This window comes from Varanus komodoensis, unplaced genomic scaffold, assembly GCF_004798865.1.
Source record: "Varanus komodoensis strain SLA01 unplaced genomic scaffold, ASM479886v1 scaffold53, whole genome shotgun sequence".
NCBI lineage: Eukaryota > Metazoa > Chordata > Lepidosauria > Squamata > Varanidae > Varanus > Varanus komodoensis.
In genome coordinates this window covers 447,743-460,873 of record NW_025336126.1, presented here as the reverse complement: position 1 = coordinate 460,873, position 13,131 = coordinate 447,743, and the positions used below count along the sequence as shown (strand labels likewise).

At 51.0% G+C, this 13,131-nt stretch overlaps 1 protein-coding gene across 2 annotated transcripts; it reads left to right on the top strand.

Annotated features, from left to right (window-relative positions):
* Window positions 1-1,117: 1,117 nt before the first annotated feature.
* ARMC5 (armadillo repeat containing 5) lies at window positions 1,118-12,778 on the top strand. 2 transcript variants are annotated; one of them, XM_044447983.1, is made up of 6 exons: window positions 1,118-1,495; window positions 3,672-3,779; window positions 6,624-7,467; window positions 8,424-9,703; window positions 10,522-10,654; window positions 11,131-12,778. In XM_044447983.1, exons 1-6 carry the CDS (start codon window positions 1,171-1,173, stop codon window positions 11,921-11,923), a joined length of 3,483 nt encoding a protein of 1,160 aa, XP_044303918.1. In that variant the 5' UTR covers window positions 1,118-1,170; the 3' UTR covers window positions 11,924-12,778. The 2 variants fall into 2 exon arrangements, with proteins under 2 accessions (XP_044303918.1, XP_044303919.1); XM_044447984.1 differs by lacking the exon at window positions 1,118-1,495 and adding an exon at window positions 2,423-2,611.
* Window positions 12,779-13,131: the final 353 nt, after the last annotated feature.

The following is a 13,131-nucleotide window of genomic DNA, read 5'->3' as shown; positions in this document are numbered from 1 at the left end:
TCTTCTCACCCAGTGACGCCCTTTTCTTGCTGGTAAGAAAGAGTGGCTTGATAAGTAAAGTGTGCTTGAAATCTGGGTCACCGCAAGAGTGGGTGGAGAGAAGGCTGGCAATCATCATGGTGCAATGGGGGAAATTGGCAACCGTGGGGAGGCTGGGCACTCACAGGATCGCAGTGAAAGCCTTGAGGGCACATGCAGCCCTCAGGTGAGGGGGTTTATATATGCTGTACCTGGTTTAACCGTTTCTATGTAAAAGAGCTCTGACATGTAAAACCCCACCACACATTTCAGGGAGGCATTTGTGTTAGTCTGTTGCCACAAACCCCACGAAGAGTCTTGTGGCATCGAATAAAGACCAATACTGTCAGGCTTACTCCCAAGTAAACTTGCACAGGACTGCACAGATTCTTCTCTCTCCCTAAAGGTAAGGCACCGTCCTATGCACGGTTAGACGGAAAGAAGCCCTACAGCGTCTAACTGTATCTAGGATTTGCCTTTAGGTAAATACAGTACTTCTGTACTGTAAGGACTGATTTTAACCCTCTGTTGCGCACGTTACTTTGTCATTTATTCTGAAGATAGATGTTGCAATCCTCATCAGCACAACACCCTGATCTAACGAGTAAAATCTACTGTGCTCCGAGGCAAGCGTTAAAATATATGGTTTGCTTGAGGCTCACAAGGATCACCCCAAAGTTGTATCAATCCTTATGCGTCTTTCTTCTTAACAAAATAGGAAAACGTCTGATTACAAAACAGTACAGACGTGCACAATAGAGTGGTGAAACTACAAATCCCGTGGCGCAGTCCTTCCAAAACTTCCCCAGACAGCGGCCCCTACAGGATCTGTAGTCGTGCTCTTTCAGTTCCCATCATGCTACGTTTTACACGTCTGCTATTTGGTGGCGCACGGCTCCATGGGAGTTGATGTCCTTTTTCTTGACGTTTCTTGTGATTCATGAGTAGTGGGAGGAAAAGGCACTACAGCCACCGTCATACATCACTCCCTTTACGGCTAGGAGGAAGACCTGGGAGGCTCTCGGGATTTGTAGTCTTTTCCGGTTTTGTCTATATGGGGAAAGCACTACAATTCCCACAGTGTCCCGGGCCGTGCCGCTTTGATGTATTAACCTCCACCCCCTTTCCCTTGGGCAGGGGTTTCTCCCCAAGATGGCGGTGCCTGCTTTAAGGGGTACGGGGGGTGGGGTTACCACCCCCACCGCCTCTCTGGGCTATTGTCTGGCCCAACTACAGAAGGGGACCGAGCCGGGGCTAGGCAGGGCCTTGCTGGCTCTCAGGACCCAACACATCAAGGAGGCGGGGGGCATTGCCCGTTTCAGGACCCGTGGGGGGCTGGCGCCCCTCCTGGGGGTCCTGGCTGGCGCCCCGCGGCCGCGGCGCACCTTGGACCTTGCCCTCAGCATCCTGGGGAACTGCTGCACCGAGGGGGGCAGCCGCACCCAGGTGCGCGAGCTTGGGGGCATCCCGCTCCTTGGTGAGTGAACCCCCATTATGGGCGGCCTGGGGGAGAGGGTTCAAGAGGAGTGATGAAAGCGGGCACGTTGCGTGGGCCAAACGCGGGGTTCGGGTACCCCCCAAATAAAGCTGAGGCACCCTGATCCACTTAGGTGCCAGCGTCGATTGTACTGGCTGTGCGGCAGGAGGCTTTTTAACTTGCCCGTCAAGGGGTGTCTGCCCGTCGGGGTGCAGGCATGAGCAAGTGGGGGTCCAGAGTACTTAAAGAAATCCCTGTGCCTGTGGATACCCCGGACCCCCTTTGCCTGTCTGTGGGAGCACCGCATAGGATAGCTGCATGCCTTTCACCCTAAGGGCTTTCCTGTTCTCACGTACAGGGTGCCAGTAGTTTTGGGTGCCTGTGCAATGGAGAGCATTGCGATCCAAGCAAACAGGATGATGTTCCTTTAAGCTTTGTTGTGTGCTGAAGGGCATTGAAGGTTGTCAGGCAGAAATGTCAGACTTTGCCCCTTAGAATTGGAAAGGAAGATATGCGTCATATCAGACTATCTTGAGCCCCATTTCACAACCTGGAACTCTCTGGATGTGTTAGGTTACAAATCCCAGCATGTTCCAGCCAGCCGCAGGAGTTTCAATATATCAGAAAGGTGCCACATCGGTGAAGACTGGCATAGAAGTACTGAAGTGGCTTCCAGGAGCATCAGATGACATCATTCTTAATGCAAGATGGAGGGGATGTGTGGCCCTGTTGATGCCTTTGAACTCCAAGTTAGTGGCTGTGCTGATTGAGGGATGCTGGGAGTTGTAGTTTGAAACACTGGAGGGGCGGTAGGTTGAAGAAGACTGTTTTTGAGGATTGCAGGTTGCATGTCAGATGAAGCCTTGCATATTGCCCTGGAACATTTGTGAAATTATGAGCAACTCGATTTGAACTTGTGAGCATTGGAATGTGCACTGAAAGGCCTGCATAGGCCTTCAAGAGATACAGTTTGGAAATATGCTCAGGCTTGTAATTGCTTTCTGCTTTTTCTGCACTTGGAACGCCATCTGTCTGTTTACATACGAACGCCACAGCTTCAGCCTTCGATACTGGATAATGGGGAAAGGTGCAGGCTACTCATGGTCTTAAATCAATGTAAATATGCTGGAGTTCTCCTATTGTGCTCCTCACCTCTTCGGCTCCTCTTTGATTGCAGGCTTTGGGGCTACTTTAAATATGCCTGCATTTAGGATTACGTGCAAATTAGCCCTGGTTGGTGTTTTCTTGCTAGGTTAAGTTGGTGGCAATCTTTTGCCCTTGTGGTTATCTTGAAGTATCCCCTAGTATAAGGACAGACAACCTTTTGGAGCCTGTAGGCACATTTGAGATTTTGGAAGACGTGTCCCAGGGGCAGCCACAAACTGACACGGGAGGATAAAATGCTGTGAGTCCCCCATGCTTGATTCCTACTTTTCTAGATGTTCACTCTTCTGAATTATAACTTTTCTTGTCCCCCTTTGCTGGATTTGTATTTTTTTCCCTGCTCCCAACCTTTTTTTTTTTTTTTTTTGGGCAGTGAGCTTCTACCCCCATTTTTCTTAAAATCAGAGGAGCAGGTTCAGTCCATTGATTTTAGTTGGAGTGGAGAAGATGGTCCCTCTCAAAAAATTATTGGTCCTTTGTGGGATGGTGGCTAAATTCTCCCACTATCTGTTTTTGGCAGGATACCCTTTTCTCCATCTATGTTAAAGTAAATAGAGTACTATCTCCCCATTAATTTTAATGGAGGTAGGGAAAAGTGTGCCAGTCAGAGGTGAAGCCTGCCCATTCCTGCTGCGGTGTAGAAGTGTGATACATCTTGATCAGAAGAGTTGCAGTCTGTATTAGATGTTCCGGATTGGGTGGTTGCAGGCTGTCAGCAAATGAGACCCTCTTTAAAATTCTGTTCCCACTCCAGTTTTTTAACTGAAAGTGATAGAAAGGCAGTTAAGGGTCCAATCTTATGCATATTTAGACAGGAAAATGCCCTACAAGTCCCAGGGTGGTAGCAGTTGTAGGACTTAGAGAAATCTTAATATGCATAGGATTGTGCCTGCAGGACTCCTTTCCCCCCCACTATAACAGATTAACATAGCTACTCCTCTGGAAGCAGTTTGCAGTTTTACAGTTGTGGTATTCTGCTCTCCTCCTGTCCTGGTATTCTGTGTGTTTCTAGTTACTATCCTGAAATCGCTTGCCGTGGAAAGCATCCAGAATCGGACAGCACGGGCTCTCGGCAACTTGGCTGTAGACGCGGAGAACTGCCAGGCCATACACGAAGCAGGTTGAATGTGGGATGGTGTACTGGGTGGGAATGCAGGGTTGGATTTGTTGTGGGATATAGGATTTGGGATCTGTAGAGGTGATGTGGGTTTTCTAGAAAATTTTGAAATGGAGATTTTCCTGGAATATTTTCTGGAACAGTTTTCAATGCATATTAGGTTAACTTATACAAGAAAAGATCAGTTTCCAGCTTAGCGCAAGGGCTTTGGCCTACAACTCCCATCATCTCTCACTATTCTGGTTAGGACCAAATTATTTATTATATTTATACCCCACCTTTTTTTTCCCTTTCAATGAACTCAGTTCTGCTTCTGTCAATCTTATCTTCACAACAGCAACCGCCTGAGGTAGGTTGGGCTGAGAATCTGTGACTGGCCCAAAGTCACCCAGTTGGCTCCATGGCTGGTTAGGGACTAGAACCCGGATCTCTTGAGTCCCAGTCCCACACTCTTAACTTCAATGCTATACTGGCTCCCTTAACCACTGTACCAACTAATGGCAGTTACAGAACAAAGAATTTGAAGGGCCACAAGTTGCTCAGCCTTCCATAAGAGAGATGCCATTAGTATGTTAATTTTATCTATTTAGAGAACAAATCTAAAAAATAGATTTTAGATTGATTGTTCTGTTTTTAGATTAATGGATCTGTTAATTTTTTTACCCAGTACACCACAAGTGTTTGACCTGAAATAATTGAAGGGGAAAATTAAAGAACACTTAATGTGATTTAAATGTTTTATAATGAAAATAAAATTATTTAGTGGAATACTAATAGACATTTAAATAAATGCATATACTTCTCTTGCATTGTTTAAATTTAAAGGAAAACAAAGAAAGGTACTGAAAATGAATTCATTTTAGAACTGTTCATGATATGCTGACAGTTCCCCATTTATTTCAACAGAACTCAGCTCACGTCCAGAAAAGATTTTGGGACACCTTCAGTTTTACTGTCACAATTTATTAATTCATTATCAGACGGAAACATATTTGTCTTTCAGTGTCAAATATATTTTCTGAAATGTATTGTCTCACATGCTTGCTAGCTATAATCACCTGAAAAAACATTAATTAGAGCTTTGAAACCACCAATTTTGCCTATTATGGTAATTGCAATGGGCATCCATTAATTTGTATGAATGAACCCATGACACGGAATTTTTTCCACCAAAAAACAAAGCATCGGATAATTTTCTATCCCACATCACTGGTCTGCACTGTATACCAAGGGCTGGTATAATATTGCTACTCCAAAGGATGGCAAGCTTTTTCGTTCTTCTCTCATTCAAGGGGGAGTGATGCCATTTTCCTCTTCCTGCTCCCCTTTTCTGTGAGTCAGAATGATACAGGCTTTCATATTCCCAAGAGCCTGGCTGTACTTAATGGCTAGTGACTGGTTGACGAGGGCGAGTGTAGCAGGTGGGGAATGGTCTGAGCAGGGAGCCCAGGTTCATGGTTTATCCTGATTCCAGCCTCGCTAGGTAAGCTTAGGCAAGCTTCTGTTTTCCCCAGCTTGCCTGCATCTCCTGAATACAGGAATGACATTGAACTATTTTGTTGCAGAATTTTCTGAGATAATATCAGCAGGGTGCTTTGAAAGCTTGACATGCAAAATAAATGAAACATTTTAATAACTGATGCTCAAGTTTGGTGTAAAACAGGGACGGGCAACTTGCAGTCGGCCTGTCATTCTGATCTGTAATACTCAGCATCCCTTCTCATGGGTTACAGCTGTTGCTAGGGATGATGGGCATTGCAGGCCAAAATAGCCAGCGGGCTTTAGATCCTGGTCTAAAGCAGCTGTGGAATATAGGAACAAGAATGAGAAGCTGCCTCATCCTGCCTTATACTGAGCCCATCTAGCCCAGCATGGTGATGCTGACTGGTAATAGCTCTCCAGGCAGGAGTTATGGGGGGTGTCAGGGACAGACCTGGACTTTTTGTAAGCAAGGTGTTTCCCTACAGGATCTCCAGGTGGACCTCTGGGTGACCTGCATTAGGATTCCTAACGGTCCTGAATGTCTAGTAATAGGGTTAGGCCCTGGTTACCTTAGGGAGCACCTGCACCCGTATGTGCCTGCCCAGCCTGTGGGATCTATGCAGGGGGCCCTCCTGTGTGAGCCATGCCCTAGGGAGTGGAGAGGGGTGGCCGCTAGGAGGAGGGCCTTCTCTGCAGCTGCTCCCCATGTTTGGAATGCTCTTCCCAAGGAGATCACCTGGCCCTTTCCTTCCTTCCTTTCTTTTCAGGTCCAGGCAAAGACCTTCCTTTAAAAAATATTTTAATAACTAATGCCATAAGACCTTTGTTTTGTATTTCTGTTTTGTATTTTATTGTTATTTTATTTTTAATGTGTTACTGGTTTTTATTGTGTTTTTATCGTGTGAGTTGCCCAGAGGTGCTGTGGCACAATTGGGTGGCGTACAAATGTTTTAATGAAATAAATAATAGCAACAGCAAACAGCCCCCCCCCCCCCCCCCCCCCCGCACGCACACACTGCATTTGAGTTGGGACAAAGCAGTAACATGGCCAGAAGCTGGCTTTGAATAGCAAGGCGTGCTTGGGATGCGAATGCCAGATATCTCTGTGCAAGGCTCAAGCACCAACATTCATACAATCCTTGATAAAAGGGGCAGGGGGGAAATGGAGGAATCCTAGTCAGCTGAATTGGCATCCCCTGACAAGATGCTGTCGCCCTTAACACCTGTTGCTCACAGTGACCCTGTTGCGGCAGGCGGCTCTGTTGACGGGCGGTGAAGAACGCGTGGGGATGCGTGCGGTCCCAAGTCAGGACTGACTGGCTCTCCCCTCCCCTCCCCTCCCTCTTGCCTCTGTCTCCACTGCAGGAGCAGTGCCCCCCCTGATCCAGGTCCTCACTACCTCCCAGGACAGCGAGTGCTTGCAGAGCGTGATCAGGGCGGTGCGCTACCTGGCGGACACGCCTGCTCATCGCCTCGTGTTGGCCCAGCAGGGGGCGGTCCGCCCTGTCGCCGAGCGCTTGGCCTCCTCTCTGGATGACGCCGCCCTTGCCGTGGCAGCCCTGCGCGCCCTCCTGGAGCTGACCCGGGGCTGCAGCCGGGACTGCGCGGAGCAGCTCAGCCTGGGGGGCGGGGTGGTGCCCCTCGTGGCCTTGGCCAGTCACGACAAACGGGCCATGCGGGAGTCTGCGCTTGCGGCCCTGGCCAACCTCTGCCTGCAGGGCATGCTGAGGCCCGCGGTAGGCAATGCCGGGGGGGTGGAAGTGCTAGTGGGGGAGATCCGGCGACGGCAGGGCTCGGGGGCACCTCTCCATCACTTGGTCAAGGCTCTGTGCCTGCTGTGCCGGGAGGCGGTCAACAGATGCCGGGTGCGGGAGGCCGGGGGGCTGGAGCTGCTGCTCTCCCTGTTGCGGGACCGATGTCAGAGCACCTCCCACGCCCGCGTGGTGCTGGCCTTCGTCGCCTTTTTCTACGATGAGGAGGCCCTGGAGGTGCTGCAGGTGGGAGGGCTGGTGCCCTTGCTGGTTGCGAGGCTGGCTGCACAGGGGCAGTGGAGGGGCCAGGAGCAGCCGCTGCAGCAGCGGCGGGAGGAGGAGGAAGAGGAGGAACAGGAAGATGAGCGAGACGCAGCATCGTTTGACTTCCCCTCTGAAGGGCGTCGTGGGGACCAGGCTACACCTGGAGAAGAGTCTTCCAGCTTCCAGCGTCTCAGGTAAGTGAAGCCTTGAGCTGGTGACCATCTGGGCTTGGGCCTTGTCTAAAAGATCAGAAAGAGGTGCAGTGCTTTCAGAAAGCTGTTGGAGTTTAAAGTTGGCTCTTAACATTTAATGAAGCCTGTAAGTTCCCTGCACTCAAAAAATATAGATTCTGAGCCAGTGAAATGCAAACATGCATGCACACTCTAATACTCGACTCTGCTCTTAGAATGCTTCATGCAAATGAAATGTCTTTGCCTTTCTTTCTAGTTTACCCAGCAGGACACTTAACACGACCATGGGGAACATGAAAAGGCAAACTTACCAGGACGGGATAGGTGGGCTGCAGGTGCGAGGGGGGAGAGAGAGGAGCTGTGCAGGGACATCACCTCTCCCTCAACTGTCCCAGCTCTGTGGAGTTGCTTTTTGTTTGTCTCCAACTCCTCTGCACTCACAGAGTTAGACACTCAGGGGTTGGCTTCTCTTCCAACGGGGGCTGACTTTCTCTGTGTCCTGCAGACCATGCTTGCTCCGTTCACGGGGATCGCGCTGCTGTAGAGGGCAGCGCAGGTGGTGACATCAGGCTGTCCTTGTGTCTCGACCCGGGCCTCTTGACGCAGTCTTTGCGACGTGTGGTAGTACGTAGCAAGAGGAACCTGTGCTGTTCCCTTTCAGGGCTTCAGCCATGCACCACCACACACAGTAGCCCGTGAGGCTTGTCGTATTGGCAGCGGCCTCTGGACGTGGCTTCACGGATGTGTCGACAGATACCTGGAGCCTGCTTGCCATTAATCTGGGAGCTGCCATTTGCCATCTTTTCCAATTTTTCTTCCCCATGACTACCACTTGCAAAGGTCATTAGCATCAGTCTTTGTTCCTGCAATCCCTCCCCCCTCCTCCAATTCTCTCTTTTGTTCCTTTTATGTCTCATGATTTGTTTCTCCGTGTTTCATCTCCTTTCCACACAAAACAGATCCTGGCTTCTCTCTGAAGGCTTTATTGCCAGTCCAGGGGACCTTTCCCCACAGTGGTCCCCTGATACCACCCTTTCAGAATTGGATACCCAAGGAAGCATCAGCCCCAACCGGGAACTACAGGATGACTCCCTGGGGCCCTGCCCTGCCATGTCTGGAGTCAAAACGCGGTTTAGGACTGAATCCCCAGACTTCTTAAACTCTCCGGTGTTGGATATGTCCCTGGTGGGGCAGCCAAGTGCTTCCGAGGCAGCAAACCCAGCAGAGGGAGATGGAATTCATCCAGAGCAGGGTCTAGGCCCAAGGGCATTTCCTGTGCTGGACGAACCCGAAAGTCTCCATTCCGAATGCGTCCTTGAGATGTCAAACTCAGACAGGAGTGAGGAGCAAGAAGCAGCTGGGACCAATAAGCAGCAGACGGAGCTGGTGAGAGCATCGCAAGAGGCAACTTTAGTGGAGGGGCTTCCTGGCCAGGATGTGTTGAAGTGGCAAAGCTTATCATCTTCAGGGGCAATGCAAATTTCAGAGGTGATCAATTCCGGAAAAGGAGGTGTCAAGGTAGAGCAGTTAGCTTGGATTGCGTCGGAAACTGACCAAAATGAACCCAGGCCCAGTAACTTGCACTTAGTTCCAACAACCTCAATTCCAAGCAAGAGTGACCAAAATCCACCGACACCCAGACCTGTAGCCAAAGCACTGATCACAGAAGAGGTGTGCACGGTCCCCCAAAAGCTGAATGTTCAGAATCTCCCAGCTTCTCCTGATGAATACAGAATGCCTACCACTTGCTGGAAACGTCGTGCCAAATTTCGGTCAACATCTGAGCAAACAACACCCCCTCAGCTATCGCGCCCTGCTGGAGAGGCCTCATCACAGTTGCTGTCCTTGGCTCTGCCGCTCTCCTTCTCCCCACATGGGGGCGACAGAGAGTTATATGCCCCAGAAGCCCCTGCCCTGATGCTCCTTTCACGATTTTCTCAAGCAGAGGATCCCAGCCGCAGTTTGGTGACGCCAGTCACACTGCAGGGACTTTTGCGCTACATCACTGGGAGCCCCGGCCCCTCATCGCGCTGCCTGCGGCTGCTGCATCGCCTCACCTGCAACCCGTCCTGCCTGGAGGCCTTTGTGCGTTCCTATGGGGCCTCTCTCATCCGGGCTTGGTTAATCCTGGGCGTGTCTCCTGAGCAGGCCACTTCTGCTGTCACAGCCGGACATGAAGAGGAAGGGCCAGCCAGTCTCGGTGCCGGACTGCCTGACACCAGGAGATTTAAGGAATTTGGTATGTGTGGTCTCTGCCATCTCTGTGGGGTTTCAGGTCTGCATGGCGTGTTTTTCTGAGCTGTTCTCGGGCTAACCTTGGGATCTCATGGGTTTCCCATCTTCCTAATCCATACTGGGGTGTTCCACTAAGTAGCTGTTTGAGTCATTGGGAAGCCAAGTGACCTTGCCTGACATACCAGGATTCCTGATCTCTTTTCACCAACACAGTAGGTTCTGTTATCCCAGGTTCAGCAGGCCCTGGGCCCAGAACACCCTTTCAGTGCTGGGGTTTGCACTGGGAATGTGTAAAGGAGAGAGAGGGGAATTCTGGGGACTGGCAGACACCTATGTGGGGCTCTGACCATGCTGCCCCCGCCAGATTTTCAGCCAGGATTTGGCAGCGTGTCAGCAAAAACCCAGTGATTTTGCTTGAAAAGGAGGTGTGCAGCTTGTCTTTACACAAAGCCACTGGTGTTTTCTGTCAGCACAGCAAATTCAATACCGGTAGGACAGCCACACAAAAGACCATGGATGGGTTGCATCCAGCCCTTGGGGCATGTGTTGCCCACCCTTGGCGTAAAGTAACGTGAAAGGTCCCCTTCCCCAGGGAGAGAGCTGCTTGGCTCCCTAGACTAATGGGCCTTTCAAGTCAGTTCTAAAGTGGAGCCTCGAGTAAGATAAAGGGAACAGAGCTCTTGCAATAGGGAAGGGGCTGGCTGGGCAGTGTGTGGGGAGGTCCTAACCTTAGGCTGCCTAGCTTGTGCATTGATGCAGGCCCTGCCTCAGACGGGGGCACTGTGACGTGAATGTGGTCTCCGCTCTTTCTGTCTTCCGCAGGAGAGACATTGCTGATGAACCTCTGTGTCCAGGCGGAGTCCCGCTTCGGGGAGGGCGTGCTCCACCACATGCTGCTGTCGGGCTCTGAATCAGACCAGGTGGCCTGTGCCCTTGCCATTCCCCTGATCTGCAGGTCAGTCTGCTCTTCCCTTGTACCTGACGGACATTCAGATGGGACAAAGGCTGGGAAATGGCTTTGCTTTCTCTGGCTGCTGCCTGCTGCAGTGGGTGGCAAGATGGCTGCAGCTGGCCTGAGTGAATGGTGGCCACTGGTGGGCAAAGTTTCCTTGTGGCCTTGAACATCCACGGCCTCAGGCATTTGGGTTGAGGGCTGCAAACACCACTCCTGACATAAACTCAGGTGCTGCAAGAATCCACTAGACTGAAATGTATTGTTGAAATTTGGTGGTTGTGATGTTGAAAAAAAAGTACACGTTAATGCTAAGAAACTCAATACAGTTTTGAGAGCTTTAGAGAGAAGGGTCCAGGTAGCCAGCAGAATGTTGTCTGGAGCACAAATTTTCAGAGGATGGGAGAGGAGGGATGGGAGCTAGCTGAAGGTCAAGGGGATGATGTGTCTTCCTTTCCTGTCTCTCGTTTCGGCTGCAGGAAGGAGTCCCTCTGTCGGAAGCTTCTGCTGGACCATTCCGGCCTGCGTCTCCTGGTACGGGCCCTGGTGCAAGACCCGGCCCCCCATTTTGTCTTCTATGCTTCTGATTCACTCTCGCTCCTTCTGGGCTCCCAAGTGCAGAGCCCTGCCCGGGTCTTCTCCCCCGCCTTGAAGCGGCCCCGCCTGGATTCCCCGCTGCCCTGCTCGTACTCCCGTCTCATGGAGGAAGGCAGGGCTGACCTGCACTTTCAGCTTGATGCTGGTATCTCGGTGCCTGCCCTGCGCCAGGCCTTCAGCGGCGCCTCGGAGGTCTTCTGTGCCATGCTGAGTGGCAGCTTCGCAGAGGCACGCCATACCACGGTGACACTTCGGGACGTATCTCCTGATCCCTTCCTGGCTCTTACACATTTTCTCCATGGCTGCCGTGGAAAGCCCTGCCCAGTGTTGGGCATGCCTTTCCCCCTTGCCCTCGCTGAAGACATTTTCAAGGTTGCCGGACAGTATCTCCTTCCTGAGCTCCAGTCTCTGGTTGATGACGCTCTAAGCCAGGACTTCCTGTGCCCCGGGACTATTGGCGAAGTGTACTGCTTGGCTGAACGGCAGAACCGGCCCTGTCTGCTTCAGCGATGCGTCGCCTACGCTCTCCAGGAGGTGGCAAAGCCCACTCTCCGAGCTGCTGCATTGGCTGAGCTGCTCCGATCAGCTGGCAGTCCCAGTGGCTTAGTTGAGGAGGTGCTTCGGGTGGTGATGGAGTCCCCATGGGGCTCTGGTTCAGAGAGCCAGCTGGGCTGATGGATTAAGGCCCTTATCTCCTTGTGCTCCGGTCTCACATTTGCAACTGAAGTGTCAGTGTGTTAATGGAACATCCCAATATGATGTCGGCTGGAGGGTGAGGGGAATAAAAGGGATAACACTCAAAGCAGGGTAGTCTGGGCTGGTGGATGCTCCCGTTGTGCTCAGAGTGGATAAAAGAGTGCCCCTTGGTATAAAGTATGTATTCGGTTGGAGGGGATTGCAAAGGGCTAGAAAAGAAGTTGGGGACAGGTGAAGCAGAAATGTGGGAGTGGGAGAAGTGAATTGAAGGGCAGAAAAGTCAGATGGTAAAATGTGAGTTCAGGTTTTATCTAGAGGGATCACAAGCACTACTTTGGAGAAGATTCCATCCTGTCAAGGGCAGTCCAAAAGCCAGCCCTCATGTTGGCCTGGTACTGGTAGAAATCAAAAGCATCCGTGTGTCCTTCTGATAGCGAGCGTGCCAGGAAGGGACCACATTTGGAGACATACCATGGTGGGACTTCTCTTTCAGTGGCTGCTGCTCAGGTGATACAACCCCTGACTTAGGATATAGATTTGGAGACAGTGCGGGAGGAGGTGGCTTTCGGGAGCAGACACTCGGTCCATGCTGCTTAGCTTCCCTGGCAAAAGGCTGACAGCCCACCTGGCACAAGCAAGCAGCAGAAGGAAACGCAGACTGCTGAGCTGCTCTTCTTCTGGAGATGGGCAGCTTGCATGAGGTGCTCGCTTTGAAGAGGAGATGCTTGAACTGGGAGCCTGGGCTAGAGGGAGGTGCAGCCCTGTGGGAAATGTCTTGCAGATATGCTATTGTACATAGAGAAATACTGACAACAAAGAGGTGCTCCAAAGCTCCATGTGTCTTTGCCTTATTTTCACCAGTGAGTAAAGGAGAAATGAGGCAGTTTCTCACAACAGCCCATGAAAATTCACATTAATGCGTTGCCCCTGCCAAAGCCGTTGTGGTTCTGTCTGGATGCAGCATACCGCAAATCAGCCGAGTGATTTTTCCCTCCTGGCCAGATCCTTTAAACGGATGGGCTGGTTGGGAGCTTTCAAGTAATGGATAAAGGAAGGCCAGGGTGGCCCTTTTCCTGGTCATCTGGGGAAGTTGTTAAGCAGTAAGATGTGGGAATCTCCAGTCGTGTGTCTGTCATGCCAAGCAAGCCTCTTTGAATTGAATTGAGAGGCCTCCTAAGCCCCCTCGC

What these genes read in the sequence shown, in the direction of transcription:
- ARMC5 (XM_044447983.1), top strand. Translation starts at nt 1,171, where the DNA reads ATGGCGGTGCCTGCTTTAAGGGGTACGGGGGGTGGGGTTACCACCCCC. An exon ending in CAGGAGATTTAAGGAATTTG is followed by an intron (nt 9,704 to 10,521) that starts GTATGTGTGGTC and finishes TGTCTTCCGCAG; the next exon opens with GAGAGACATTGCTGATGAAC. An exon ending in GCCATTCCCCTGATCTGCAG is followed by an intron (nt 10,655 to 11,130) that starts GTCAGTCTGCTC and finishes TTTCGGCTGCAG; the next exon opens with GAAGGAGTCCCTCTGTCGGA.